We start from the raw sequence: 26,999 nt of genomic DNA on the forward strand, positions 1-26,999 counted from the left end.
TTGCTCATTACTATGACTAGGCTTACATCATGTAGTATCACCCGGTATCAGATGTCAGCATCGGACTATTTTTACGAGTAAACATTACAAGTATCAGACTGCTACCCAGTACCAGTACTGGTATTGATGTTCTGTGACATCCCAGAATGAATAATACTAATATTTATTTAATGCTAATTTGGATGAGCAATATGGATCGATCAAAAACATGCACTCATTAGACTTCATGATTTCATTAGACATGCATCAATATCTTCTTTGCAGACTTTTGTGTTTGATGAAGAACCACACACACTCACACACACATTAAGCATATTAAAACAGACCTAATTATTAAGATTACTGTCTGTCAGGCAGCAGGTAAGCATACCTGTAACCTCAACTTACTTTTCTCATCCTCTGCATTAAGTGTCTCGTCTTTCCTTCTGCTTCTCCACCAGTGTTGCACTGCCCTCTTCTGGCCTGCTTAGTGTAGTGACGCCTGACCATCACACCCATGTTTATCTGTTACCACAAATTTGGAAGCACACAATCGTATAGGATGTGCTTGTATGCTATAGCATTACAATTTGCATGCATGAAATTGCCCCTGTGCAGGTGTGAGCTCCATGAAGACATGGTGAGTGAAGGTTGGAGTGGAAGAACTCGAGTGTCCTGCACAGAGCCCTGACCTCAACCCCACTGAACACCTTTGGGATGAACTGGAACACCGACTGAACCCCAGACCTCCTCATCCAACATCAGTGTCTGATCACACTAATGCTCTTACGGCTGAATGAGCACAAATCCCCACAGCCACGCTCCGAAATCCAGTGGAAAACCTTCCCGGAAGAGTGGAGTTCATTCTAAATCCACTCTAAATCTGAAATAGGATGTTCAAAAACCACATGAGTGTTATGGTCAGCAGTCCACATACATCTGGCCATACGGTGTATAACAAGTTTCCCAAAAATAGGAGACTGGAGTCCGTTTTTGTTTTGACCTGGAGTACTCTTGGCCTCTGGCATTGGTCTTGACAAATGACTGTATGTATGAGAGGACATGGTGCCGTTCACTCCCACTGCGCATTTTTGAAGCCTTTATGGGTCAAAATAATGTTTCTGCCAAAGATTTTGCTGAACACCAAATACCAAAGTATCACTTTAAAAGAGAACAAATGAATCATAAAATAAAAATCAGTCTATTAAACCTCTACAAGTGGCTTCATTGTACCATTTGACTCTTTGAGCGAGTAGCATTTGCACGTAGCACTTTGTAAAATGGCATCATCATCCTGAGCAGGTCCTGCGAAATTGCATACTGCAGCTGGGTCATCAAGGAAGTGGAACTGATCGGTGGAAACGGCTGGAGCACATCAAGCGACGGGCTTCTGCTGAGCACAAGGAGATGAAGGAAGAAATGAAAATCAGACAATTTGCTGTGAACGTTTTTGGTTTGGGTTTTGAAGCACTTACATAAGAAACTCTCAAAAACAAGGATGAACAATAACAGGGATATTTGATCCAGACAGAGACACAAACATACACACAAACCAGAGACAGACACGCACAAAGCTTAAAAATTAAGCATTTATTTGTGAATACAAAGACAAACATTGAGTTTGCATTTTCTCTATCACGTCTTTAGACTTAAACTTTAGACTTTAGATAATTTACTGTACAACTTTTATGGACCACTTCCACACAGTAATTTCTTACGATGACATCATTCGTTTACATCACAGAAGAAGTGCAACAGCGTAAGGCGTGTATAATGCATGCACATGTTAACACTTAACATCAATTAGTCAATACATGTGGCTGCTCGTCGTGTGAAACGTGAACCAGATGTAACCAGATTTCTAAACTGTAACTGTGCAACACGTGTTAAGAAAACATGGAGAGAACTGGAATGAACAGTTTATGCATGTGTTCTGTAAAAGGTTTTCCTTACTACAAAAAGTAGAAAAAGAGGATGTGTAGTATGCATATACTTGTGTGTGTGTGTGTGTGTGTACAATGTGAGACTGGATTGTAAGAGAGTACCTGATGCAGGAAGGGTACAGTGGCCCCATGACCTTTGACCCAGGCCACCCATGGCTTTGACTGCTTGTAAATACTGTGTGGTGAGAAATTGTCTCAGATGACCTGTCGATTGTTAGAAACACACACATATCTCTCTCGCTCCCTTTCTCTCTGGCTTTGGTTAAATAGTATTCATTTATATTTTATTTACACTCGTGCTTGATGTTGGACATGGCAGTAACACTCCAGGCATGCGTGAGCGACCGAGTCCCTTCTTTCACACGCACTCCGTCCGCTTCATGCACAGCATTATGGGAAGACTTCAGAGCCAGCAGATTGTCCTGAGCAGCCAGCAGTGTGAGGATGAGTATCACTTCACTCATCATTATCTACAGAGAGACATAAAGAGAAGAATGAGAGAAGAGCTGAAGGTTCTAGTCTGAAGGAGGATTATGTCATATGTACTGTATATATACTTATTACTAAGGATGCATCAATACCTTTTTTTTTCAGACCGAATACGAGTACTTGCTTTTTGGTCCTCATCAATACTGAAATGAGCAACCTATTTGATATTAAATCACTCACAGAACATTTTATGTTGAAATTAAACAAAGTCTATTAGCTGGCTACATTAGATACTTTGGATCAACAAGTGGAGAAGAGCCGGCTTTGTTCCATTAAATTAGGATTATGCACTGCTGAGTCTCTTTAACTGTGAAGACAAGTCTTTACTGCAGAAAATATTATAATCAAAAGCTCTCAGAAACTCTGCTGACTGTTGTGTGTGAAAATGAAATCATCACGCCATGTTCAGAGTCACAGAGATCCCGTTTTTTCCCTCATTCTGATGTTTGATGTGAACGTTAACTGAAGCTCTTGACCTGTATCTGCATGATTTTATGTATTGCACTGCTGCCACATGATTGACTGATAATCGCCTGAATGAGCAGAGGTACGTTGTTCCTATTAAAGTGGCTGATGACTGTGTGAATATCCACCTTCTTCATATGCTCCATCTGCCATCACTAAGTGGAGGATTTTGGGATATAGGTGCTGATGCTCAGGGCCCAGAATACTTTGTACCATGTTGGAACCCACAGCGATGCTCTTGTCTTCGTCTTCAATGATTGCCTATAGGAACAAGACGTGCGCCTTTTATACGTGTTATACACACAGGACAAACTTATGAATGTCACTCAAACTTTGGTCATTTTAAGAGACATTTTTGTCCCAGCTACAGTTGTGATGAATGAACAAGCCAATTAATTTATGGTAAAACAAAAATATGGCTCAACACATACTCAAATACCAAACAACAAACTGACTTCAGATTCTAAATTAATAGGAAAGCTGGACTCTACACAATCCTGAGTCTTACATTAATCCAATTTAGGATCATTAACAATGTTCAGGACTTGACCCCGTCAGTTACAGTCATGGATGATGTGTTAATTCGCACCTTGATCTTGTTGTAGGCTTGGATGAAGTGCTCAAAGCCCATGGCCTGCTCCAAATGAAAACGCAGCTCTTCCAGACGGCTGAATATACTCTCCTGCTGCTCCGAATCACTCGTCACTTCTTCCTCACTGTCATCTGTCCACATGAATGATGAAGAAAAAAAATGTGAGCACTGAACAAACAGAAGCTTTCGTTGCGGCTGGATTTATGGCTCAACATGTGATAGTGTTGGTACTAAAGTTTAGCATCGGGTTGTGTTTGCAATAATTATGCAGCAAAAATGTTCGGTTTCAAATGTTAGAATGTCACTGAGTTTCAGCAGGACATCATTTTTAAGATGTTCTGCGTCATCCTACCTGACTGCCACTCCTCGTTGAGCTTCCTCTCGCTGTTCTGCTCTTCATCCTCCTCCGCGTCATGCCCGTTACTAGCCTCTTTTTCGGGATTGTTCTCGGGATTGTCATCGTCCTCCTCCACAGCTTCTGCACTCTTCAAGTCACCCTCCACCGGACTGCTCTTGCTCTGACCGTTCAATCCGGCATGCTCGTCTTCATCAGGAGGACTGCCGTCAGACACGCCATCCTCTTCATCATCATCATCACTTCGTTGCTGTTGGAGCAGCCTCTCCATAGAGGCTCTGAGCTCTCGCAGATCTTCATCCTCGTATGCGCTGAGATAGAAAGAAATACAAATCATACTCAAGTTAGCATCTGTTCGTCCGTCTCTACTCACCGTGTATGTAACCTGCGAATACACAGTGTGTATATTTCCTACTCTGTGTCAGACTGCTCATCCTCTTTGTCCTCCAGGTCCTCTATCTCCAGATTGTTGTCATGGGTGGAGGCACCATCAGGTTCTGTAGAGCCGATGAAGATTTTACTGAGATCTGGTAGAGAGCATGTCCTCAGCATCTAACGGCAACACACACACTATTTTAGAGAACATTCGAATACAATTAAACACAGCATAGACAGAGATAAAGCTGTGGGACAGATAACATGAGCAACAGTTTCTCTTATTGCCAGTGCATTCTACTTTTGCTCCATCTGACCAGTGTATATTGTTCCAAAAGAGTTCTGCATGGGGTGTAGGACTGGACATTTCACTGCTTATTGTTCGGTGTGCAACTGCTGTTCTTGTTGCTTTCAGGCCATCCTGCAACTCCTTTCCAGTGACTGCTGTCTTCTCTCAGAGTGCACTGTGAAATCTTGCATGGAGCACACATCCAGGGATGAGTAGTTGTGGTTTCCTGAACTTTGCACCTTCACATTATCAAACCAGGTAGGCAGGGTTGTGGTCTTTGCTTTTGTGTTCTTGTTTGACGACTGCGCCCCAACCAATGTTTTTTTTTTTATAATATAATTTACAATCTTTTATAATCACATCATTTGTATCTAGAATGGAAGATTTTACTGAGATCTGGTAGAGAGCATGTCCTCAGCATCTAACAGTAGCACACACACATACATTCCATTCAAATACGAGTTGAAGCTATAGTCACATATGAAGCAATAGTCACATACGAGTTGAAGCTATAGTCACACACGAGTTGAAGCTATAGGACAGACATGGCATGTATGGAGTTCCTGATGTCAGAGAGCATACAGTAAGATCTTAAGAGAAAGTGCCAAAGGGGACACATATTATCATCATGTCTGTCATGTGTGCAAACGTGTTTAAATGAATCTGAACACAGTCCTATCAATACAAAGTGGAAACAAAAGCAGAGGAAAAGTGTCTGCAAGATAGTGGTAAGTAGTAAAGATTATCCTGAATAAATAGATAACATGCACATCAGTTCCTCAAGCTAGCTCACTGGAACAAACTCTAAAAATGCCTCTGAGCGTAGAAGTCATTATTAAAAAAAAAACAAACAAACAACAATATGAGCTGAACTCAGAGATAGTGAGCACAATCACAAACAAAGTCTGATTCTGTTTTAAAGTATCTGTGCAGCACTGTGTCTGAAGACACTGGACAAGAATTCCAGGTGACTTGGAGACAGTTTAGGAGTACTGTTGTTTAGCCCCAAGTGTGTTTCGCACTGCTGAGTTTGTGCACTGAACTGCTAAAAACTTTGGGTGTGATGGTGACAGCAGGTTTGCACGCTTGAGGCTTGCTGAGGAAGTTCAACCTGGCTGTGTTTATGTAGTTAGTTCATGGTACATGTGTGTGTGGTGAGCAGGCTTCTGGTATGCTGACACATCAGGGATGTGGAAGAATCGGATTAATAACGCTTCACTTAAGTCCACAGCCGAACTTCTGGTGTAGCTCGGCCCTAGAGTACTCAGACACACACACCGTGCCTAAAACATACATCACGCATCAAAGGATCTTATGAATGCACATTACCACCCTAGAACAGATACACATTCTGACTTTTTTTTAGAGAAACGTCCTGCTAGTGACCCATTCTTCACAAGATGACAAACTTCCTGACACTTTTTTATGAAGGACAGCCAAGGTTTCTGAAACAAACTACCTTAGGGTTGTTGGAGTCAAAAAGGCCGGTGGAGAGGCCGATCAAAAGTGCGTCGTCATGGCGGCGTAGCGGTGAGACAGAGCGTGAGCGGGAGGCCACTGAGGATGACGTGTCTTCCACTGAGGACTGGGCGGACATGGTGGACAGCACCACTGCACGCCTGTGCGCTGGACTACAGCTCAGCTTCACAAACGCAGCATCACCAGGCACTGACACAGAGAGAGAAGTGGGGTTACCAATCGCCTGGTTTTATGGATGTTATTTAGGTATGCAGTAACAGCTGGAGGAAATATTGTTTATAAGATAAGATTATTGTCCGTTAGGCAGCAGGTAAGCATACCTGTAACCCCAACTTGCTTCTCATCCTCTGTACCTAGCGTCTTTTCGTCGTTCTGCTTCTCTGTCAGTGTTGCACTGCCCTCTTCTAGCCTGAAACAGTGGAGCAAATAAACACCCAAATTGTACTTGTATACTGTATATACTTAGTAGCCATTTTATTAGGTATTCCTACATTGTCCCCACATACACCTTCTCCCCCAACTGTTTCACTGACTGGCAGCTGGTTACGAAGTTCAGCCTCTTTAAGAGGTCTTTCATTCATGATATGGAAGAGTCGTGCATTTGGGTGGGACAAAAACGCATCATATGTGCTATAAAGTGCATCTATGTGGTAATTACCTGATAAAATTGTTATAATTAGCATTCCAGAGAATTCGGGTCTCACCCGGGTTGAAGAGCCTTCTGTCCCCAAGCATTCACCACTTCAGCTGGAGGTTTGGATGTTTGCGGAAGGTCCTCTTCAAGAACCAAACACTCTATTTCATCTGTTTCTAAAAGCAGATACACCTATATGCTTAGAAATAGTCATATATATTTAGAACCAATGCAAAATGTATTTAATCCCAAATTAAATCAGCAGCAGATTCAAATGCATTATTCAAATACTTCAAACATAGTCATTCCAAATAACCAGTCACTGAATACTCACTACATCCATCTACAGAATATGGATTTCAAATGCATTGAGAGACAGAGATCCTCACCCTCAGACCCTTTTTCATCAGGGAGACTCTTCTCTAGTGAGCCTGGTTTTAGCTCCTGACTGCTGATCACTTCCGTGTCTGACGGAGCCTTTGGAGACACTGATTCTTGCTCACAGTCCTGATAAATGGCAGCAATGAGCTGATCTTGGTCCTGGCAAATGGTAGCTTGTTGTTCCTGATCCAGGCCAACGACAGCTTGTTGATCTTGGACCTGGGTGACAGTGGCTTGCTCTTCCTGGTCTTGGTCAATGACTGCTTGGCTTGGCTGAGGGTAAGGCCCCAAAGCAACTCCATCAGGATCATCTGAAGGCCCCAGTGTAGGTTTAAGGCTTTCTGTAGAGAAAGAGACAGTTACGATACTAAAATTACTAGATTTCAACTAGTTTAGATTGGCAGGTCCAGTATTATATAAATCAGATAACCACCGGTGTGTGTTTTGTCACAAACGCTGCTGTTATCCAGGCACTGGGTGAGCGGCTGAAGTTCAGCCTCCTCGAGAATTTTCAAAACTTCTGAAACTGGGGTCTGCCCCCATACTTTCCTAAGCCCCTCCCCCATAGGAATGACTTCACCTGATGTCTGTTCTGCAGCACAGAAAACATAAATCGCACAGAAAAAGTTACTTCGTTAAATCATCATTACATCAGTAGTACAGACAAACACTACAATTACAGAATACAGCAGTATGGACACAAAGCACTGGTCAGCAAATACAAACCCAGGAATTCTATTCAGTGCTCTGTGATTTGTTTTGCTTCAGAAACCTGGTTGCTACACAGTAGCTTTAGAGACCAGATGCAGCTTTCGCACAACACTGCACACCCACTTCATGGATACACAATACACAAACATACTCACAAATTAACCAACTACATGCAAGTTGTAAAACCAGTCAACAGATCAACTCAAAATCAGTGAATGGAAATTTCCCCAGCACACATGCGTTATTCACAATATACACCTTTTCTACTGTTTTCCTTTACTCTTCTACACCTGTATATTATAACGATGTATAATGCCACTCTCTGGTGTTACCCAGAAGAGGATGGGCTCCTTTTCAAGTCTGATTCCACTCCAGGTTTCTTCCTCATGTTGCATCAAGCAGCTTTCCCTTGCCACTGGCTTGTTCATTAGGGATATAACTCTACATCAGGATTTATACTTGCCATATACAGTCACTGATCTCAGATTGCCAGAAATATGCTAAAAGTTATAACAAATGCTGACAGTAAAGAGGATCCATTTTAGTTAAAATGCCACCCAATGAGAAGCTCCCTTCTCATTACGCAGATGTATAAAGGAGGGCAGCCTGTGTATGGCGAAGAAACTCACCTGCTGTAGTGATACTGGTGTCCTCCAGAGTCTGATGAGCCACAGCAAGCGGAACATCACCAGGCTGCCACTTCTTCCTGTCACCACCAGAGACGGGACTCGCCTCTGAAGACGCTGCCTGAGACACTGATAGGAGAGAAAGAAAAGAATGAAGGAATGAAACACAGTTTTCAAATCCATGTCTGCAGATTTTCACTTCGAATGTTGGCCTTTTTGCCTTTAGTACCTGCCATAGTGCTACACGTGTCCTCCAGAGTGTACTGCGCCACTGAGAGTACAGGAGGCGCTCCAGTCTCCCATCTGCGTCTATCACCGCCAGTTTGTGGTCTCTCTTCTGTGACTGGCTGGCAGGGCTGGGGGGCGGGGCCAGGCTCACTAAGAGGTGCCGTCTCTTGCTTGTCCTCTTCCTTCGAAGGGTAAGCCTTTAAATTATGATTCAGTCTGCGCAGAATCTCTTTCCTCTCACTCTGAAAACAGTAGAGTACATGCATGTATTTACTTTACAAAAGCTTATTTAAACAGGAATGGACATTGCAGGGGTAAGTAAAGGAAAAAAGAACCAGATCAAACGGGACATATCTTTTCGCTGCTGGAAGATGCATGTTACCTACCTGAACATCTGATGTCTCAGGTTTTGAGGGATCTTCCTTCACTGGGATATTCTGCCCAGGTGCAGTCTATAAACAGGAGAACAGAAATTTCCAGTGTTATGGAAAAAGAAATAGGATCATTGTTTTCCCCCTCGAGATTCCAGGCTCTGGGCCTCAACATTTGGGCGAATTGAGTTAGTTTTTGAAACTTCAAACAGAATCAAATACAGCATTGTGCCCAAAACATATATGCCTAGGCTACAATGCTAAAATGCTACGGCACGAAGAAGAGCTTTCTGAATAGACAAGCATGACTGACAGGTAAGTAGACACGCCTCCTTATCCTGACTGGACTCAAAAAACCAGAATTAGTTTCTTAACTGGACTACCAGCTCTGTCGATGGTGATATCAGCATCAGGTACAGACTGTATATATGGTTTATGGAATCACCGCAATTGCTGTGTGTGTGTTTTTTTTTTTTTTAATTTAAATACATCATCTTGTATTATGAATACTCATTGTGATAAATGACAGAAATGAGGCCTGGAAAGGTTAACATTTTATATTGGTGCAATTCAAATTGAAAAGAAAGAAGAAAGTGATATTTAGCAAGCTGCTGGTCTGTGTGTGGATTCAGAAGACATTAAAATAATACAAAAAAAAATTATCTATAGATACATTTCTCCAGGAATGGATTATTACAGAAGGATTTGGATGTATTTTAAACTTCATAAATTCAAATTAATTCTGCTAATTCTACTTCCTTTTATCCATTTTGCACATTTGCTTTACTGCTGAGTCCAAAACATGTGAACAAATGAACTAAATGGTTAACAGTGTGAATGTTTTTCTGGCTGTGAGAACTGACCACGCCCACATCCTTCAGAGCTGCGGTCATAGAGATGGCTGGAGTGGTGGGTCTAGAAGGGGGTGTGGCTTTAGTGATGGCATCCTGAGGGGCGTGGTCAGGCTGAGGAGGCGCAGCTCCTTTCAGCGGTCCGATTTCAACCTTTACTCCTCGAGCGGCGAGCTGTTTAAAGCAGATCACCTCGGATTAAATATGAGGGAAGTTTAGAAGGTAATGTTTTCAAAAGTTATCACTGAAAGCTATTTAAAAGTGTATAAAGTGACAAAGCTGAAAGTTATCTAGGCATATGTCTAAATTGTGAGCAAGAGGGAGTGAAAGAATGAAACAGAAATGCAGAATGATATAAAGAGCGCTGTCTTAACACACATGCTCTTCCCATGCTTTCTTTTCTTTCTCGTAAGCCTCTCTCCGTTTCTTCTCTAGCTGCTCTTTCAGGACAGCTGCACGGGCCTTCGACTGCGCCTGCCACGAATAAACACACACAGACAGACAATACTAGCAAATTCAAGAACCATTCCTGCCAAGAAACAGTCACAACCACTGACTAATAATTAATAAAAAGTAAAAAAAATATTCTACATTAATTGTAAAGTGAAATATTCTGAAATCACAGACCTTCAGAGCTTCAATCTTTTTCCTCCTGAGCTCCAACTCCTCGCAAGACTCTTGACTGTCTGAACACTCACTGTCATGCTGAAAAAAGGCACCCAGACAGAACATTACAGCATCACTGCAAAGACGATAAAGATAAAGCTAAAATATTGTGCACGTGTATACCTTCTCTCCTCTGAGACGAGCTTTAATCTGCTGGCGCTCGTTGAAGTTCTGCAGTCTGATCTGCCTCAGCCGTGCCAAATACTCCTGCAAATTCCACACACAGATTACATAAGCACAAAATAATACCTTGTCATATCCTGTACCGTGTGCACACACTTACGACTTGGCTTACATAAGACAAACATTTCATGACATTATGGAAAATGTAATAAGAAAAAAGGAATCATCGAGACAAAGTGAACAAAATATCGAACTAACTGAAAGAAACCAACATGCATATGCTCATGAGGTATTCCAAGAGCTGAGATGTTATTACAAATAGGACGCAACACATAGAAATGGTTCAGGGTTTGAACAGTGAACATGTGAGGAGGAATTCAAATCAGCACCTCGAGACCATTCCTTAATTCCTGCCAAAAACAGCATGAGACAATCCACAGTGGGTGCAAAAGCAGAGTCACACAAACACAGTAATGTGGCAACCAATAAATAAGGGTTGTATTAAGTAAGCAGCTTTTTCGGGATGCGATTAAAGCATTGACACTAGAGACGCACCAATCCCTTTTTTTCTTCCCATTTTTGATGGTGCTTTCACATATGCAGTGTTTAATCCATTTTAACAGAACCCTGGTGCATTTTTCCCCTCTTTGGTGCGGTACACAATTAAATAACCCAAAATAACCGGATTGAGAGCATCTGAGTGACGTGTTCTCAGACCCCGGTCTACTTACAGGCGAAGTGTAGCATGGTTTGATTGCAACGAGAAAGTGATTCATCCCTGAATCAACCTGACTACAGGAAGTGAATGAAATAAAAAGAGAAAAACACTGGATGTGATACAAAACAAAATATTTTAAGCTAGTTATTTATCCAGTTATTTATTGAGCGCAGGCTCCATGTTCTCTATGCTTGGGTGATTTGCATAAAATCTATATTTCTATAATACTATATTTCCAGCCCTATAAACTCTATAGCCAAAATTTAAAACTAAACCATCCAGAATAGCAAACAAACAAAAAAAAAAAAGTAGTAAGAATTTCGCTCTGATTCAGACCGTTAGGTGTGAAAGCACCCTGTTACACTGATACTCGGTAGTGGATCAGTGCATACCTAGTTAATACCATTGTGCAAGGGGAGGAAGTGATCATCCTGCGGGCGTAGGTGAGGACTTACAGCCCAAACTGTACAAAGGGAAAAATGAATGGGGGTTGAGAAAGGTGGATGAGTCAAATAAAATGGGGTAAGGAGGAGCTTTTGGTTGTATCCACCCTCCTACCTCCTCCTCCTTGTTGACCCTGGGTCTCCTGCCTCGGGAAGAGTTTGTCCGACTCGCAAAGATGGTGGCCAGGTTTTGCCGGGCCCCCTGTTTGCCATTCAAGTCAACAGAAGCTATAGGGTCACTACAAGGCACTAATATCTAAGCCTCAATATTACAGCGAGAGAAAAGGAAGAAAAAAAAAAAAAAAAGGTTCTTACCAGCTGGCCTTCGGCACGGACTTTATTGAGCAGGGCTTCTTGTTTGCGCTGCAGGAACTCCTCCACCTGTTTGGCCCTCTCTGCTGCTACCTGAGCTCGCAGCCTAGACACCCATTAGACAGTTAAAAAAAAAAAACACACAAAGTGCCAAAGTGCCAAAGCCGATTAGTGTCTAATTTAAAAGCACCCAGACCTGTTGGCATATTCATTTTTAGTTACGCTCTCATTCTGGAGACTTGTCCTCCGTGCCTGGCTCTTGACAGAGTGATGATCTGAGAGGCAGGCGTGCCCATTAGGCATGCCAGGGTCTAGCGCAGCCCTTTATTAAAATAATAGACCATCATTAATATTTAAATGCATTTAAATGATTGCAATGAGACATTTTCAGAAGACTTCTTTCATGCATGCGGGTACTTGTTCGCATGTTAGGTTCAACGTTTCAATGTTTAACTTTTGTTTAATATACTTCCTCCTTCACTTTAACGTACTTTGCTGGGATGCCATCCCCTGAAGCTTTGGATCCCGGGACTGGACCTGGCAGTGAAGGTGGGACATGGGCAGGTCCAGGAACAGGAGAGGGGATTGGCACTGGAGTAGGAGGGACTCCCATACCTCCACCCCCAAAAAACTAAACCCCAAAGGAAAATTAAAGGAAGAAATGAGTAGCACATGAATACACAAGCAGGCAAACAGAATTTCACGGCAGCAGATATTTCAGCATCACTAGGCTTGTATCAGATTTACTGAGCAAGTGATCTGAGCAATCGCTGATCGAGAACAAGAAAAGACATGCGGTACCTTCCTCTCTGGACTACTGCCTCCGCTGGAGCTTAAAACGTTCCTCCAGCCTTGCTCTCGTGCACGGTTGATCCTATTAAGCTGATGTGAAAAGAAATTTAAGCTTAATGTTATTCGTCTTTCCTGAGGTGTAATGCAGGTACTATAATCAAGTTAGATACACATAATCACCTTTTCCCTCTCAAATCTTTTCATCTGAGCAGCCTTCAGCAGAAACATCTACAATAAAATGAGTCATGAAGATGTTTTTACTTAAAATTTTAATCCCCTCATATAATCCCTTTAAACATTCCATTATCAAATCCTGCAAAAACAGTAGGCAGTCTGAGCAGAGCGACTTGAGAAATAAAGATTAACCTGCTCTCGCTGTTTCCTCTCTCTCTCCATCAGCTCCATCCTTTTTTTCCTCGCTCCTTCCTGTCATCAGAACACCGGTTCAAGAATAAGATTACCACCGTATTCCCAAACACTCGACTATGAAATGACCCAGTTAGTTACTGGCTTTAGCACATACAGCATTAGTAAGATAATCTCGGAGAACGTTTTTCCCCCGTCAAGATGACTGTCAACATTTAGTTATTATTTAAGGAGAGAAGATAAGCAATAAAATTTGAGGCGAGACAGGTGTAGGCACTGGTACTTGACTGGGAACTGACGGAGTCGACGAAGAGGGGAAAGGAATGACGTTAAGGTGATTTTATATGCAGTGAAGCAGGAAAACACTGCAAAGAGAAGTAAAATGTTGGTAAAATGGAACCTTATTGGGGAAAAAACAAAACAAAACATGAAACAATGGCACTAAATATACGAGTGTGATGACAGGAAACATCAAATGACTCATTCATTTCATTCATTAAAAAAAAAATTTAAATAAAAAAATTAAAAAACATCGCGGGTTGCTGAGAAACTGCTTGAATGTCGCACCAACGTCCAGGTCTTTCATCTGTGAAGACGCGGCAAAGGATTAGCCCTTATCATGCACATAAACCGATCCTCTAGACCAGTGGTTCTCAAAATGGGGTCCGAAGACCCCCAGGGGTTTTAAAGTATAGCTAGGTGGTCCAACTTTTCATTTAAAAAAAAAAAAAAAAAAAAAAAAAAAAAAACCTGTTACATTGGTGAAAATCAAAACCACCACCATTATAAAAAACATTGCATTATTTACTATTTACTTTTTAGCCTTATTATTCTGTTTGACTGGTCATTTGAATTGAATGGGCTTAAACCAAATCTCAAAAAAATATAAATGTCATATATGTCAGTAAATATGTCAATGTTAACTTAGACCTGATGGCAATTTTAATAAAAATGTGCTCTGCAAGTACAAAGTTCAATAAAATTTCCAATTAAAAGAAATTATTGTACACATTGAAATAATGGGACTAATATTGGTTGTAAAAATAAATCTGTACTGAGAGGTATGTGGAATTTATTTTGCCTTGAAAACAGGCGAAACTTTTGAGAACTACTGCTCTAGTATGTTCTGCATGTCTAAAAACAATACGGCGGAGAGATGATGATCAGAGAGGTGCATCAGGAGGTTTGCTGAACTAAGCTTACACTTCCGTTTACTCATTTGATGCTCTTGTACAAAACAACTTAAAACTAGATAGGTAAAGTTCATCACGCCAAACTTTGATGTTGGCTCGAAAGACAGAAAGAACGAAAGACAGAAAGAAAGAAAGAAAGAGGGTGACAGACAGCTAGTTACTGGGAGAAAGACAGATGACAAATAGAGTGATAGCAGAAAGTAGAAAGTCAGATGGAGTGAGCGAGTGACAGGATGGAGAGAGAGTGTTATTAGTGGGAAGACAGAAGGGGTAAGAGAGTGATACAGATGGACTGACAAATAAATACGGAGAGAGAATGTGTGTGTGTGTGTGTGTGTGTGTGCTACTAGTAGATCGATAGACAGATGGATAGAGAGAGTGTTTGGCATTGATAGAGAGGTGTGTGTGAGTATCGACAGTTGAAATCTTGAACATTGAGACAGGCTCTGAACATTCCCTCAGTGTAAGTCTATGGGAGTTTCTGGGATTTTTCAATCGTCCGCTACGGGAAAACCGTAAGTCTGATCAGTTAGATCAGACTTAAACACAGCTTGATACTTCACAACGTCCTGAAGGGCTGCGCTGAGTTTGGTGAATGTAGTATGAAAGATTTAGGAGTTATAACAGTCCAAAATTTTCAATGGAAGTCAACTAGAATTTTGGCCAATTTGAGCTTCCGTAATGGGAAAACCGTAATTCCGATCAGTTAGAAACAGTCATAGCACACTAAGCCAGAACAGGCTAGTTTTTGCTGCATGTAGCATGAAAGCTCTAGGAGAAGAAGTTTGGAAATTTTGTGTCTCAGAATAATAATAATAATAATAATAATAATAATAAGTCACGCCACCATAAAAAAGGCAGCCTTGAATATGTGGTTCTGTAGAGGGCTGTTTCTGAGTGAGTTTAGAAGGAGGTAAGGAGAGGAAGTTGTGTGTGTTAGTACAGGGCGCTGGGAGTAAGGGGCTTTTCTCTGGGGTACCTCATGCTTCCTCCTCTCCTCCTCCATTCGATTCATTCTCCTCTGAACTGCTGCTGGAAGGGGAGCCTGGACAACACACGACACCGGTGCGGATCAGACATCTCTCTCTCTCTCTCTCTCTCTCTCACGCATCTGAGATATGACCTCACACATATTTATGAACACTTGCACACAACCGCTGCTAAATATTAAGCTTAATAGGCTTACGCTCATGTGACTTTTGCACTGTTAAAAAGGGGCGGGAGCGTTTGCTGCTGAATTCTCTGTGTATCAGTCTGTATTTAATACAGGTAAAAACCCACACCTGTTTGAGTTTGACCCCAGGCTTCCTCTCTACTGGTTTCCTGGCTGCATCAGCTGGCTTCCGCACGGCGTCGGCAGGTCTCTTTGCTGTTAAAGGCACTCCATATTTGGCAGCTGGTTTGGTGATTTTCTGAGTAGGGGTAATGGATGCCGGACCAGGGACGGGGTGCTTGGCTGGGGATTAAATCCGAGAATTAAATAATGTTCTTTAGTGCTGATATGCTTGTTAAATATGTACTACCTGGCACAGCTGCTATAACAAGGTGATATCTATCACGCTGTAAGGAATAACAAGCTGTTCTAGGAAAAATAATCCACAACAGGGTAGTGTAATGTGACCCGGTGTGAAGTGAAGTTGACTTGTCCTACTTTTAGCAACTATTATAATGCATTATTCAATGTCAGGATGGTCATTGAGACATTTGAATGCTGTGTGTGTGTGTGTGTGTATGTAATGTGTGCGCGTGACTGAAAGGGCGGAGTGTGTTTACCTGGTACTCCCTGGGCGACACTTATTTTGGGTTGTTTGCCGAGAAGTGATTGGCTGAATTCCTGAGCGATGAGCTGAAACGCAACAAACGCACAAACAAAACTTTCCTAAAAGCCACAGCTTAGACGAAGGATATTTAAAGAAAATCGTACACAAAAGAACAGGCCACAGAAACACAATCCGCCTGTCGTAAAACATTTAAGCATCGTGGTGTTTTGCCAGAATTTGCAATTGTAGCCCAACCTTATTTATTTATTTACAAATTTTATAACTGAGAATAATTCTAACAGATAGAAATCCTATCCAATGTACCTTTACACAGGTCGTCCACAAACAATTGCTAAAAATGGTACATTAAATGTAAATTAATATTAAATTTGCAGTGATTTACCAAATATGCAATTGATCAATTGATATTCTTAGAGAGAGAAGAGAGAGGGGAAAAAAAAAAAAAAGTAATAAAATTCATCGAAATTCCCCTAACAATCTGACAGCTTAAATTTATTTACATTATGTTTAATCTTAAGGATGACAGCTTAAATTTATTTCTTTTTACAAATTAACTGAGAACAATTCAATTAATATAGAAATCCAATCCACCTTCAGATTGTATGCAGACGATTTTTAAAAATGCTACATCAAATACTAAATTTGCATTGATATACCAAATACTCAAAAGTGATATTCAAAAAAAATTCTTCTATAAAACTCCCCTATAACAGAGTGACAGCTTCAATTTATTTAATTCATTAATTATTTATTCTTAAACTTGACAGCTTAAATTTATTTAAACAATTTTTTAAAACCAAGAACACTTCAACTAGACAGAAATCCTACTCTCATATAACACCTAGACTGCTTAAATTTGACCCTCAGACAGCCCTGTTTATAGCTCAGGCAAAAAAAAAAGAAAAGAAAGTGTGTGTCTAACCTGTGGAGAGAGAAACTTCTGGATTCGGCGGGCGAGAAACGGCTTGTCCAGTATCGCACCAACAGAGGGTCTCTCCCGCGGGTTGCGTTTGAAAAGCAGGCCCAAGAGAGCACGCAGGTCCTGAGAGTAATGCCCCGACACTGGTGGGTATGAACCTCGGATGATGTTCAGCACCAAATTCTTCATGTTCCCAGCCTCGAACTTGGGGAATATACAAATACAGAATAAATTACCAGGGACAATCGCTTTGAACGTCACAGGATCAAACAAGCCTGAGATGCTTTCAGATGACTGCAGTATCAAAGAAAATCTTCGGCTAAACCAGCAGTGAATTCAAAGAGCTTCCCTAGAGCTCTGCACTCTAATCACTAGATCTTTAATTACTGACACCTAGGAAGCCAAATTCCTGTCACACAGTGCGTTTGAAGCAAGTCCGTCTCATTATACACACCACCCTACTGAAAGACCAAGAGACAATTTACTTTAATATTCATCCAGGAAACTTAACAACTAAGGGAGTTGATCCAAAAGTGGGAAAGCCATAACACAGACAGAGCTGAATTTACCACACACACACACACACACACACACACACACACACACATTCAATGTTAATGCACAAACACTAGACTGCAGGGACTATTTTATACTTACAGCATGCTTAAGTGTGCACATTTCATACAGGACACATCCCAAGGCCCAAATATCACTAGCAGACACGGGGACAGGAGAGAAGGAGAGGGGGAAAAAAAACAAAACAATACAAGTTTTCTTGCATTAGCCACATTCAGCACAGACACACACACGTAAAGCACAGTATAACAAAGACCTGTTATTGTAACTTATGAAAAGAAAAACACCTTTTCAAGAGAAAGGAAGTACGACTTTAATCTGGTATGCAGCTAAAGAGCTGTATCATTGTGGCACTTAGAGTTATGATGTCATGGTTAAAAAAATAATCTATCACTTTTTTTATTTTTATTTTTATTTTTAATTGATCAGTTTTCTTCCTCAGGTGGTTCTCATCCCTGCAGAAACAGCTGTCCAGCTGTAAAAATTTCACAACCTCTTTTTTTATTTTTTTTTTTTGGCAAGGGACATGACTGCACTGAAAACACTTTAAATAAATGAATATTGATTTTTTTTTTTTTTTTTTTTTTTGGGATAAGCAGCACTTTCCTTGCACTCACTCTCTTTTTGCTCATAACGACAACGTGATAAACACTGACAGTGGAAGAGATTTTAAAGAAGTCGCCTTCAAAAACGGCTAAGAAAGAAGACCATTTAGGGGACTTGAAGTTGCACAAGGTTTTTACTTTCTTGTGTAGTTTTAAAAGACGGCATACAGAAGCTTGTGGAGAGGGTTGCCAGGTTTCTGCTAAATTCACACCCCATTAACAACTTAAAAAAAAAAAAAAAAAAAAACACACAAAAAGACCTGAAACTCGCCTAAAATGTTCAGGCATAAGGCAAGTTAGACGCATTTTTTCCTCAGTCTTATCAGGGGAACAAGTTATCAGTGTTGCGCATTCCTGATTTTCAGTATCTCCAATGTGAAGTCGTTCTACACAGAACCTGGCAACCATGCTCGTGGGACAAAGACAGAGTTCATTAACATGATACTAATAGGAGATGCACTATTAGTTTTTCTTTGTGAATGGTTTGCTCCAGTAGTTGGATCGAAACATTGCCTTACTGAGCTCTAAAATAAAACTATATTTCTGTACAAACAAAAGAAATACACTTTCATAAATAAGAAATATGCTTTTCACTTGAGTCATTTTAACTCATTTTAATTAACTTATGTTCATTATGTGTGCTTTTCATTGCTCCCATTGTTATTAAAAGAACATCTTCTAAAATAACAATATAGTTACATAATATAATATAATATAATATATAATACTTCTATATAATAAAGGACCCCAGTTAGACTCGCAGAAGCACTGCGTGTGCATCCCTGCTTCATAGTAGATTCTGATAATGTGTCAGTGAACTTTTTTGGGATGAATCAAACTCAAAAACTGAAGTAAATCCGTCTTTCAACAACCGTTAAGGTGTAGACCACGCCCACTTCCAGTTTAAATGCGAAAATGAAAACAGATACAGATAATGGCATTGTATTACAACCCTATTATACAAGAGTTTCATAATACATTTAAAAAAAATGAAATAATATATTGCATAATCATAAAGGAAAATGTTTCCTTTATAATTATGAAATGTATTATTTCATATATTTCATTCAGATCAATATTACACATATATAATATTTAATCATTAAGGAAGATTTTTCCTTTAATTTTCACCACCTGCTTGTGTATTTGTTTAAATTGGTTGAAGTGAAACGGTGATATTTTTAGACTAAATATACCGTGGGTTAATACACCTTGAAAATTTCAAACCGTAACAATAACCGTAACACTAAGATACAGCAATGGCAGTGAAGTGACCTGTGTGTCAGGTTGATCAGGTTACACTGAGGACTGAAGAGCTGAGACGGGATTGATGCGACGCTCTAAGACACCATTACACTTGCGCAGCTTAGATCATGATGACTCGGCATACAATAAGTGTATGAGGGTATGTATGAGGGTATGTATGTATGTATATATATATATATATATATATATATATATATATATATATATATATATATATATATATATATATATATTATTTATAGTCCTTTCACATACATTTCAACAAACACTACCTTTTATTGTTGTATGGTTTATTTTCACAAATCTCAGGAGAAAGATAGTAAGGTGTGCCGATGCAGGTCCTGGCCAACTCCACGGTACTGCACACAAAACATCATAATAACGTAAAACTCATATCCAGCAGGTCTTTTTAAGCAAGCGATATATTTAATATATATATATATATATACATAAAAAACACCATCTTACCTGTTTAAAACTCTGGCGATCCCAAAGTCCCCTAGCTGTATTGTACCATCCTTAGTCAGGAAAATATTCTATTTATATGGAGAAAAAAAGAAAAAAGAAAAAAGAAAAAAAAAAAAAAAAAAAAAAAAACCCACATGTAAGCATGTCTTGTAAAAAATGTTGATTCATTTGTATGCAAAAAGACTCGATTATCACTCATTAGCACTGCATCTGCTTCTGTATGAGGCTCTAAACAGTACCTGTGACTTGATATCCCTGTGAAGGATCTTACGATCGTGTACGTGTTTGAGAGCCAGGCATATCTGCACAAACCAGTCAAGTATCTGCAGAAGGGAGAGAGTGTAATGAGGGAGGCTCGGAGAATTTAAGACTTATACGTATTATAGCCTAGAACATGTGCTAAAGAAAGTATCAGAAGAGCAACCGAAACCAAAACTATTATACTGATGTGGAATTATGCACATACATAATGCAAGATTTATTTTGTAAAAAAAATGCTGTAAAATGTCTAAAGTGTTGCTACCTGCAGCTCGTTTTCATCAAATTTAATTTTGCCATGAAAACAGGAACCTGTTATGTCATGACATCATGATATTTTCTCCTACTTTTCATGCTGTTCTTTTTTTTCTGTTTATTGTACAGGATTGCTGCAGAGTTTCTAAAATCAGATTAATCCCTTTTTTTGAATGAATTGAAATGAATGGAATTTAAATACGTGACACGACCTGCAAAAACCCTTCGCATAGTCAAACCGGCATTTTCTACTTTATATAGTTCTGAAAACTACACATTTTGCTGAACTTTTTTTTTTTTTGCACATTTTTTAAAAGCCTTCACTTTCTTCACTCAAGAGTTTGTGTGATTTGTTTCCCCTGTGCGTGTAGTGCACATCTTTTGGTGCGTAGTGTATCAGAAACGTTGCAGGATGTTAAATGTGTTCCCTTTTTTCAAGCCTATTTGATTGCTTGCTATGAAAGAATGAGTGCACTAATGCTACGATATTTAATTTGTAAACATTGATGGATTTTGGCTTGTGGGTCACATGATGCCCATGATGGTTAAGCTCATTGCTGCAAAACTCGAATATATGACTCATAGCTTTTAAAGCTGCAGAACAAAGCGTGTTGTGTGCGGGTGAAAAGAACGGCACGCGATTTATTCCTCTATTGACCTGTTCTTCAGGGAAGAGAAGTCCTTTCTGGTTATTGATCTTCTTAAACAGGTCGCCTCCTTCGCAGTAGTCCATCACTATATACAGGCATCCGTTCTCTGCGGAGAAGCAAACAGAAGAGAATTAACGCTACACCAGTTGAGTACCTTGTCGATGCACTGCCACGTCACAACCACTAAACAGCGGCTCGCTGCTTTCTCTCATGTCCTCTCTCAAGCCATTAGCTCATGCAGATACTCTCTGTAATTCAATTCCAAGACTCTTAGCTTCCTCCATCACTCGAGCATCAGCTGCTGCAATGACTCCATTAAGCTTCTTAATTCTTATTTCCTGTGACATTATGACATGCGCATCAATATAACAGATGAAAACCTGAGAATCAGTGAGGAAGAATAAAGTACTTTGTTCCTGTACAAAGCAAACAGTTTTCTCTTTTCAGTCAAAATCGAGCTTAACTCTGAGCAAAATGACAAAAATGGCCGCTCAGTAATATTACACAAAGCATCTCCTCCTGAGTTACTAGCATCTTTATTTCAGAGCTCTGTGGTTCAGTTACTTAGCATTATATAAATACAAAAACACCAGTTTAAGAGTTAACCCTTGCAGTGTAATATGAATTAATGAGCGAGATGAATTTGGCTGGTAAGTAAAGAATTTTACCTTCAAATGACTCCTTGTACTGCACAATATTGGGATGACTCATGTTAGCCAACACGGCCACTTCTTTGCGCGACTCCTGTCTCTCTTTATTAGACATCTGTAAAGTGTGAATGAGAGGTATCAGTGTGTGTGTGCGTGTAAACGTTTATAATCTAAAATGAGATGCGATCAGCTCACCCTGGAGATGCCGATCTCCTTGATGACGTACTGGTGACCATCCTCCCTGGACTTTACCAGAATGGCTTTCCCGAAAGAGCCCTCCCCGATCTTCTTCACCTTCTCATATTTATCCATGTCTGGCTCGATCCGTCATGCTGTAGCCGCCGAGACGACGTACATGGAATCAAAAGTCAAGAAATCGCACACTTTCTCTGTCAGAACCCGGTATATTCCATTGAAACAGCCACGTGCAAATCCCACTTAAGCACAAAAGCCTAACGCTAAAGGCTTTAAGAGTTTCTACTAACTTAGATGTTCGATTCTGTCCCTATTATTGTGTCATGGTGCAAATCAGTTTGTGAGTAAAGAATGAAACATGACGGGGCATGCTGTTACAGAAAAATAATCACTAACAGGCAGTCTGACATGAAGCGTTTTACACAAAATGTTTTATTCCTCGTACTCCAAAGCAATGCGCCAATCCTAACACTTATATTAATTATATTATTATTTTATACATTTATAGATATACTTAATATTTTGGAATGTCAAAGAAACAAGTTATAGTTGTAGCAGCACAGTCATTTCCTCATCAGCCTCGCTTTTTTCCTTTCTCTTGAAGTTAATAAAAAAAAAAAAAAAACACAGCTTGTCAACCACAGCCTTCCATCTTGAAGACTTTCTCGTGATGGAAAACTTAAATACAATTACACGACTACACTTACATACAAAACCGTGTGCTTCCAACAGTTGGGGAAAGTCCGCATACGCGTGTGATGGTCAGGTGTCCACAAACTTTTGGCCATATAGCGCAGGGATGTCCAGAGTACGGCCCCAGAGCCAAGCGTGGCCCGTGGACAGATGTTAATTGGACTGCGGCTTCTCTCAAAGTGTGTGATAGGTGACCTGTTGGCCAAAACGTTGCAATTTTTCCTTTCACCTGTCGGTGGCAGCAGACTGTTAACACAGCTAGTCTTTATTCTCTGACTACAGCTATAAATTAATTTCCTGAAGGATATTTAATCATGGCTACAAACAAAAAGGGCAAAGGTAACAGTGAGAAGGGGCAAGCTGGAGATCTGGAAACAAGAATATTTTTCCATCGAGAGCCACAGCAAATTCATGCGCCTCATATGCCAAGAGACTGTTGCGGTAATTAAGGAATTTAATACCATGAGACGTTATGAAATCACTCATGGGCAATGCAAAATAAATAAATAAATAAAAATTATTCAGAGGATGAGTGGGCAGAGAAACTGAAGCAGCAGGAGATTATCCTGGCAGAAGCAACTCTTGATCAAAGTAAGCATGGATAACCTTTAAGAGTTCTTAACTAAAGTGGATTTGCAACCAAGTACGAAAAATGAGCATGTAATTTATGATTGTTAGTGTGTCCAATTACTTTTGGTCCAATAAATAGGAGGGACAACATATAAAAATTACTGTAGTTCCTGCACCGTTTACCCGATTCGGATGTATAAATATTTATATACACTTTACATGTGCCGCCAAAACAGCTCGGACCCGTCGAGGCATGGAGTCCTGAGGTCTTGTGAAGGTGTGCTGTGGTATCTGGCACCAAGACGTTAGCAGCAGATCCTTTAAGTCCTGTAAGTTGTGAGGTGGGGCCTCCATGGATCGGACTTGTTTGTCCAGCACATCCCACAGACGCTCGTTTGGATTGAGATCTGGGGAATTTGGAGGCCAAGTCAACACTTCGAACTCTTTGTCATGTTCCTCAAACCATTCCTGAACAGTTTTTGCAGTGTGGCAGGGAGCATTATCCTGCTGAAAGAGGCCGGTGCCATGACGGGGTGTACCTGGTCTGCAACAATGTTTAGGTAGGTGGTACATTTCAAAGTAACATCCACATGAATGCCAGGACCCAAAATTTCCCAGCAGAACATTGCTCAGAGCATCACACTGCCTCCACCAGCTTGCCTTCTTCCCATAGTGCATCCTGGTGCCATCTCTTCCCCAGGTAAGCAACGCACACGCAACCGTCCGTCCAAATGATGTAGAAGAAAACATGATTCATCAGACCAGGCCACCTTCTTCCATTGCTCCAGTTCTGATGCTCATGTTCCCATTGTAGGCGCTTTCAGCGGTGGACAGGAGTCAGCATGGGCACTCTGACCGGTCTGCAGCTACGCAGCTCCATACACAGCAAGCTGCGATAGACTGTGTGGTCTGACACCTTTCTATCACAACCAGCATTAACTTTTTCAGAAGTTTGTGCTACAGTAGCTCTTCTGTGGAATCGGACCAGACAGGTTAGCCTTCACACCCCAAACGCATCAGTGAGTAGTGGATGCCCATGACCCTGTCTCCGGGTTCACTGGTTGTCCTTCCTTGGACCACTTTTGGTAGGTACTGACCACTGCATACCAGGAACACCCCACAAGACCTGCTGATTTGGAGATGCTCTGACCCAGTCATCTAGCCATCACAATTTGGCCGTTATCCAAGTCACTCAGATCATTACGCTTGTCCATTTTTCTTGCGTCCAACACATCAACTTCGAGAACTAACAGTTCACTTGGTGCCTAATATATCTCAACCCTGACAGGTTGCATTGTAATGAGATAATCAATGCTATTCACCTCACCAGTGTGTGCTTTTAATGTGAGCTCTGATCGGTGTGTGTGTGTATATACATATATACATATATACACACAATATTTTGGTGACCAGCCCTCGGTATTTTGCTCTGGCCCTATGTGACAAAAGTTTTGACACCCCTGCTACAGTATATATAGATTCAGACTATCATTTATTAGTAAACGGTGATGCACAAATGACTCTACATTCTGGAAGGTTCCTGGACATCATCATCATCATCATTATTATTATTATTATTATTATTATTATTATTAAAGCTATTTTTAACCAGTGTCCAAGCCACGCCTAGAGTTTACACACATGAATGTGAAAATTTTTTCAGAAAAAAATGTAAAAATGTGTTTTTCAGTTTCCTGAATTTAAAAAAAAATATCAAACAGAATGAGAAAAGAGAAAGAGAAATGCAGCTAAAAACAAGTAACTATGCTCTGTCTCTGCTGCTAACAGCTTTAGTGCAAAAAAACAAAAACTATATAATAGTACCTGGATATTTATTTAACTTTAGGGTAATAACATGTACCTAAATTAATATCCTTATTATGTAAGTAATAAAGCTTTCTTGCTGATAGACAGAGGAGGATATTTTGGGGTGTGAGAGGAGCAACAATGTCGCTGTCATGGCACAGCTGAGATTATATACAGAGGATAAACAAGCTTTCAACTCACCGCTTAGGCGCTGTTCAAGATGCTAAACCTTCTTCCTAATTACACATATAACACTCCATCAATTAGCTAAACTAGCATGCACTCATTAGTATCTAACTAGCTAACCAGCTAGCCAGCTGCACTAATAAAGCTGTTTCGCAAAAGAAAAAAAATAGGAACACTCAAAGAACACTTTCTACATCTGCTACTCTTCTACAGTAAAATGTTAACAATGCTAGTTTACAATTTTAATCCTGCATTACCTCCTTTAGCGTGGACAAACTCCCGCTGCATCAAACCCCTCACACTTACAGCGTCCAAACGTGACGCGTCACAAAACGCTGCTATTTCATTGGTCGAGAGCTCCAGTTCTGCTCTGTGATTGGTTCATCGATGTGTCTGTCCATCGCGAACAGCGATGAAGTTCGTGTGTCATTGTTTGGTACAAGGTGTCTCCTAGCAACCGTCACGGGTTCTGAGATGCTGCAGGAGTAAATAACCGAATTGAATATTATAGAATTTTATATGTATAAATACACACACATATATACACACATTTTTGTTTATTAACTTTAGAGTAATGAAATTTAATGGTTCATTTAATTATAGTCGTATTTTTTTTAGCTCATTCTTGTACAAATAACCTGTAAGATAATAGAAAATAAAAGGATTAAGAAGGAAAAACCATTTGGAAAACTGACTTCCGGTCCGAAATGCTTGTTTATGTTTGGATGCGCCGCCTGTCAATCATTCTATAGACTATATTCTACGGGCTACCGCGGATCCGGGGGGCGGAGCTTCGTGAACATGGGCGGAAATCATTCAAAGCCCATCTAACTGTAAAATAAAATAAAATAAAATAAAACTTACCTACTGCACATTTAACCCACTCAAAGTTACATCAAGTGCAAGATTTTTTCTATTACAAATTAAAAAAAAATTAAAGGTATATGTTAAAACTAGTTTAACAAATGGATTTATTTTTTTTATTGTGATAACACAGCCAAATGATCAGACTTTCACATACATGAAATATTACATAAAAGAAAATTTATTTAGGATAAAATAATTAAAAAAAATCAATACAGTCTGCAATACTGGAGCGTGTTCTTTATTTTTTCTTGCATTTTTTTTTTGCAAAAAGCATCACAATAAACTGAGAAAAGCAGAACAGAGATCTTACCATTAATTGCCATCTGTTTCCTTCTTTTTTACCTAGTAATAGTAATTTGTTTGATAATTGAGATATTGAGTATATTATTAAAAACCAATTGTTAAAGAAACATATTCAATATAAACTTTCTATACTAGAAAAAAAGTGTTACATATAATAATTAATAATAAGTTTGCATGCAAATAAGTGTGTAATAATCTGAACTAAAACAGATGACCAGCAGCTTTTTTTCCCCACCGTACATTCGTGCACTCTGGTTTCGCCCGCAACTGACTAAAGGACTAAAGCGCCGCTGCATCGCATTCTTCAGGCGGAAATGAAGCAAGGGTTAAATCAAACTGTTATCGTTTCTATAGTAACAGCTAATTTACAGGGGCTTGTATGGCTCCACATAATCTAATCGTAATAATAAATTGCTTTAAAATGAGCTGTTATTTAACAAAGAAATTGTATAATCTGCCTAAAATTTGCCTAGGTTTGTAAATCTTATTGCTAAGACATATGCATATCTCTCTCTCCTGGCTTGTTTTTTGAACTGCTGCTTGTTCTGCGTCACAGGCAACGTAACACAC

At 40.1% G+C, this 26,999-nt stretch overlaps 1 protein-coding gene across 7 annotated transcripts; it reads right to left on the reverse strand.

Annotated features, from left to right (window-relative positions):
- Positions 1-1,550: 1,550 nt before the first annotated feature.
- Positions 1,551-25,587, reverse strand: nek1 (NIMA-related kinase 1). 7 transcript variants are annotated; one of them, XM_034302124.2, is made up of 37 exons: positions 25,517-25,567; positions 25,275-25,309; positions 22,005-22,141; positions 21,828-21,924; positions 21,168-21,265; positions 20,236-20,319; positions 19,997-20,064; positions 19,801-19,887; positions 17,739-17,793; positions 17,085-17,285; positions 16,155-16,227; positions 15,665-15,837; positions 15,361-15,426; positions 13,189-13,248; positions 13,003-13,050; positions 12,832-12,912; positions 12,522-12,661; positions 12,227-12,352; positions 12,034-12,136; positions 11,834-11,920; positions 10,558-10,641; positions 10,396-10,473; positions 10,147-10,242; positions 9,781-9,942; positions 8,933-8,998; positions 8,548-8,788; positions 8,322-8,447; positions 7,415-7,573; positions 6,990-7,322; positions 6,671-6,776; positions 6,287-6,375; positions 5,947-6,155; positions 4,239-4,375; positions 3,821-4,134; positions 3,466-3,599; positions 3,005-3,137; positions 1,551-2,392 (listed from the first exon to the last, which is right to left on the reverse strand). In XM_034302124.2, exons 3-37 carry the CDS (start codon positions 22,119-22,121, stop codon positions 2,379-2,381), a joined length of 4,245 nt encoding a protein of 1,414 aa, XP_034158015.2. In that variant the 5' UTR covers positions 22,122-22,141; positions 25,275-25,309; positions 25,517-25,567; the 3' UTR covers positions 1,551-2,378. The 7 variants fall into 7 exon arrangements, with proteins under 7 accessions (XP_034158015.2, XP_034158013.2, XP_034158014.2 ...); XM_034302122.2 differs by lacking the exon at positions 25,275-25,309 and having other exon boundaries at positions 25,517-25,587; XM_034302123.2 differs by lacking the exon at positions 25,517-25,567 and having other exon boundaries at positions 25,275-25,510.
- Between the last annotated feature and the right edge of the window lie 1,412 nt (positions 25,588-26,999).

The sequence above is a fragment of the Pangasianodon hypophthalmus genome, chromosome 30, assembly GCF_027358585.1.
Source record: "Pangasianodon hypophthalmus isolate fPanHyp1 chromosome 30, fPanHyp1.pri, whole genome shotgun sequence".
In the NCBI taxonomy this organism is placed as follows: Eukaryota; Metazoa; Chordata; class Actinopteri; order Siluriformes; family Pangasiidae; genus Pangasianodon; species Pangasianodon hypophthalmus.

Excerpts from the sequence above, each read along its gene's own strand:
- nek1 (XM_034302122.2), bottom strand. The coding sequence starts at position 22,121 with ATGGATAAATATGAGAAGGTGAAGAAGATCGGGGAGGGCTCTTTCGGG. Across the intron at positions 19,888-19,996 it reads ATCGCCAGAGTTTTAAACAG|TACCGTGGAGTTGGCCAGGA; the intron begins GTAAGATGGTGT and ends TTTTGTGTGCAG. Across the intron at positions 6,777-6,989 it reads TGATGAAAAAGGGTCTGAGG|AAACAGATGAAATAGAGTGT; the intron begins GTGAGGATCTCT and ends ATCTGCTTTTAG.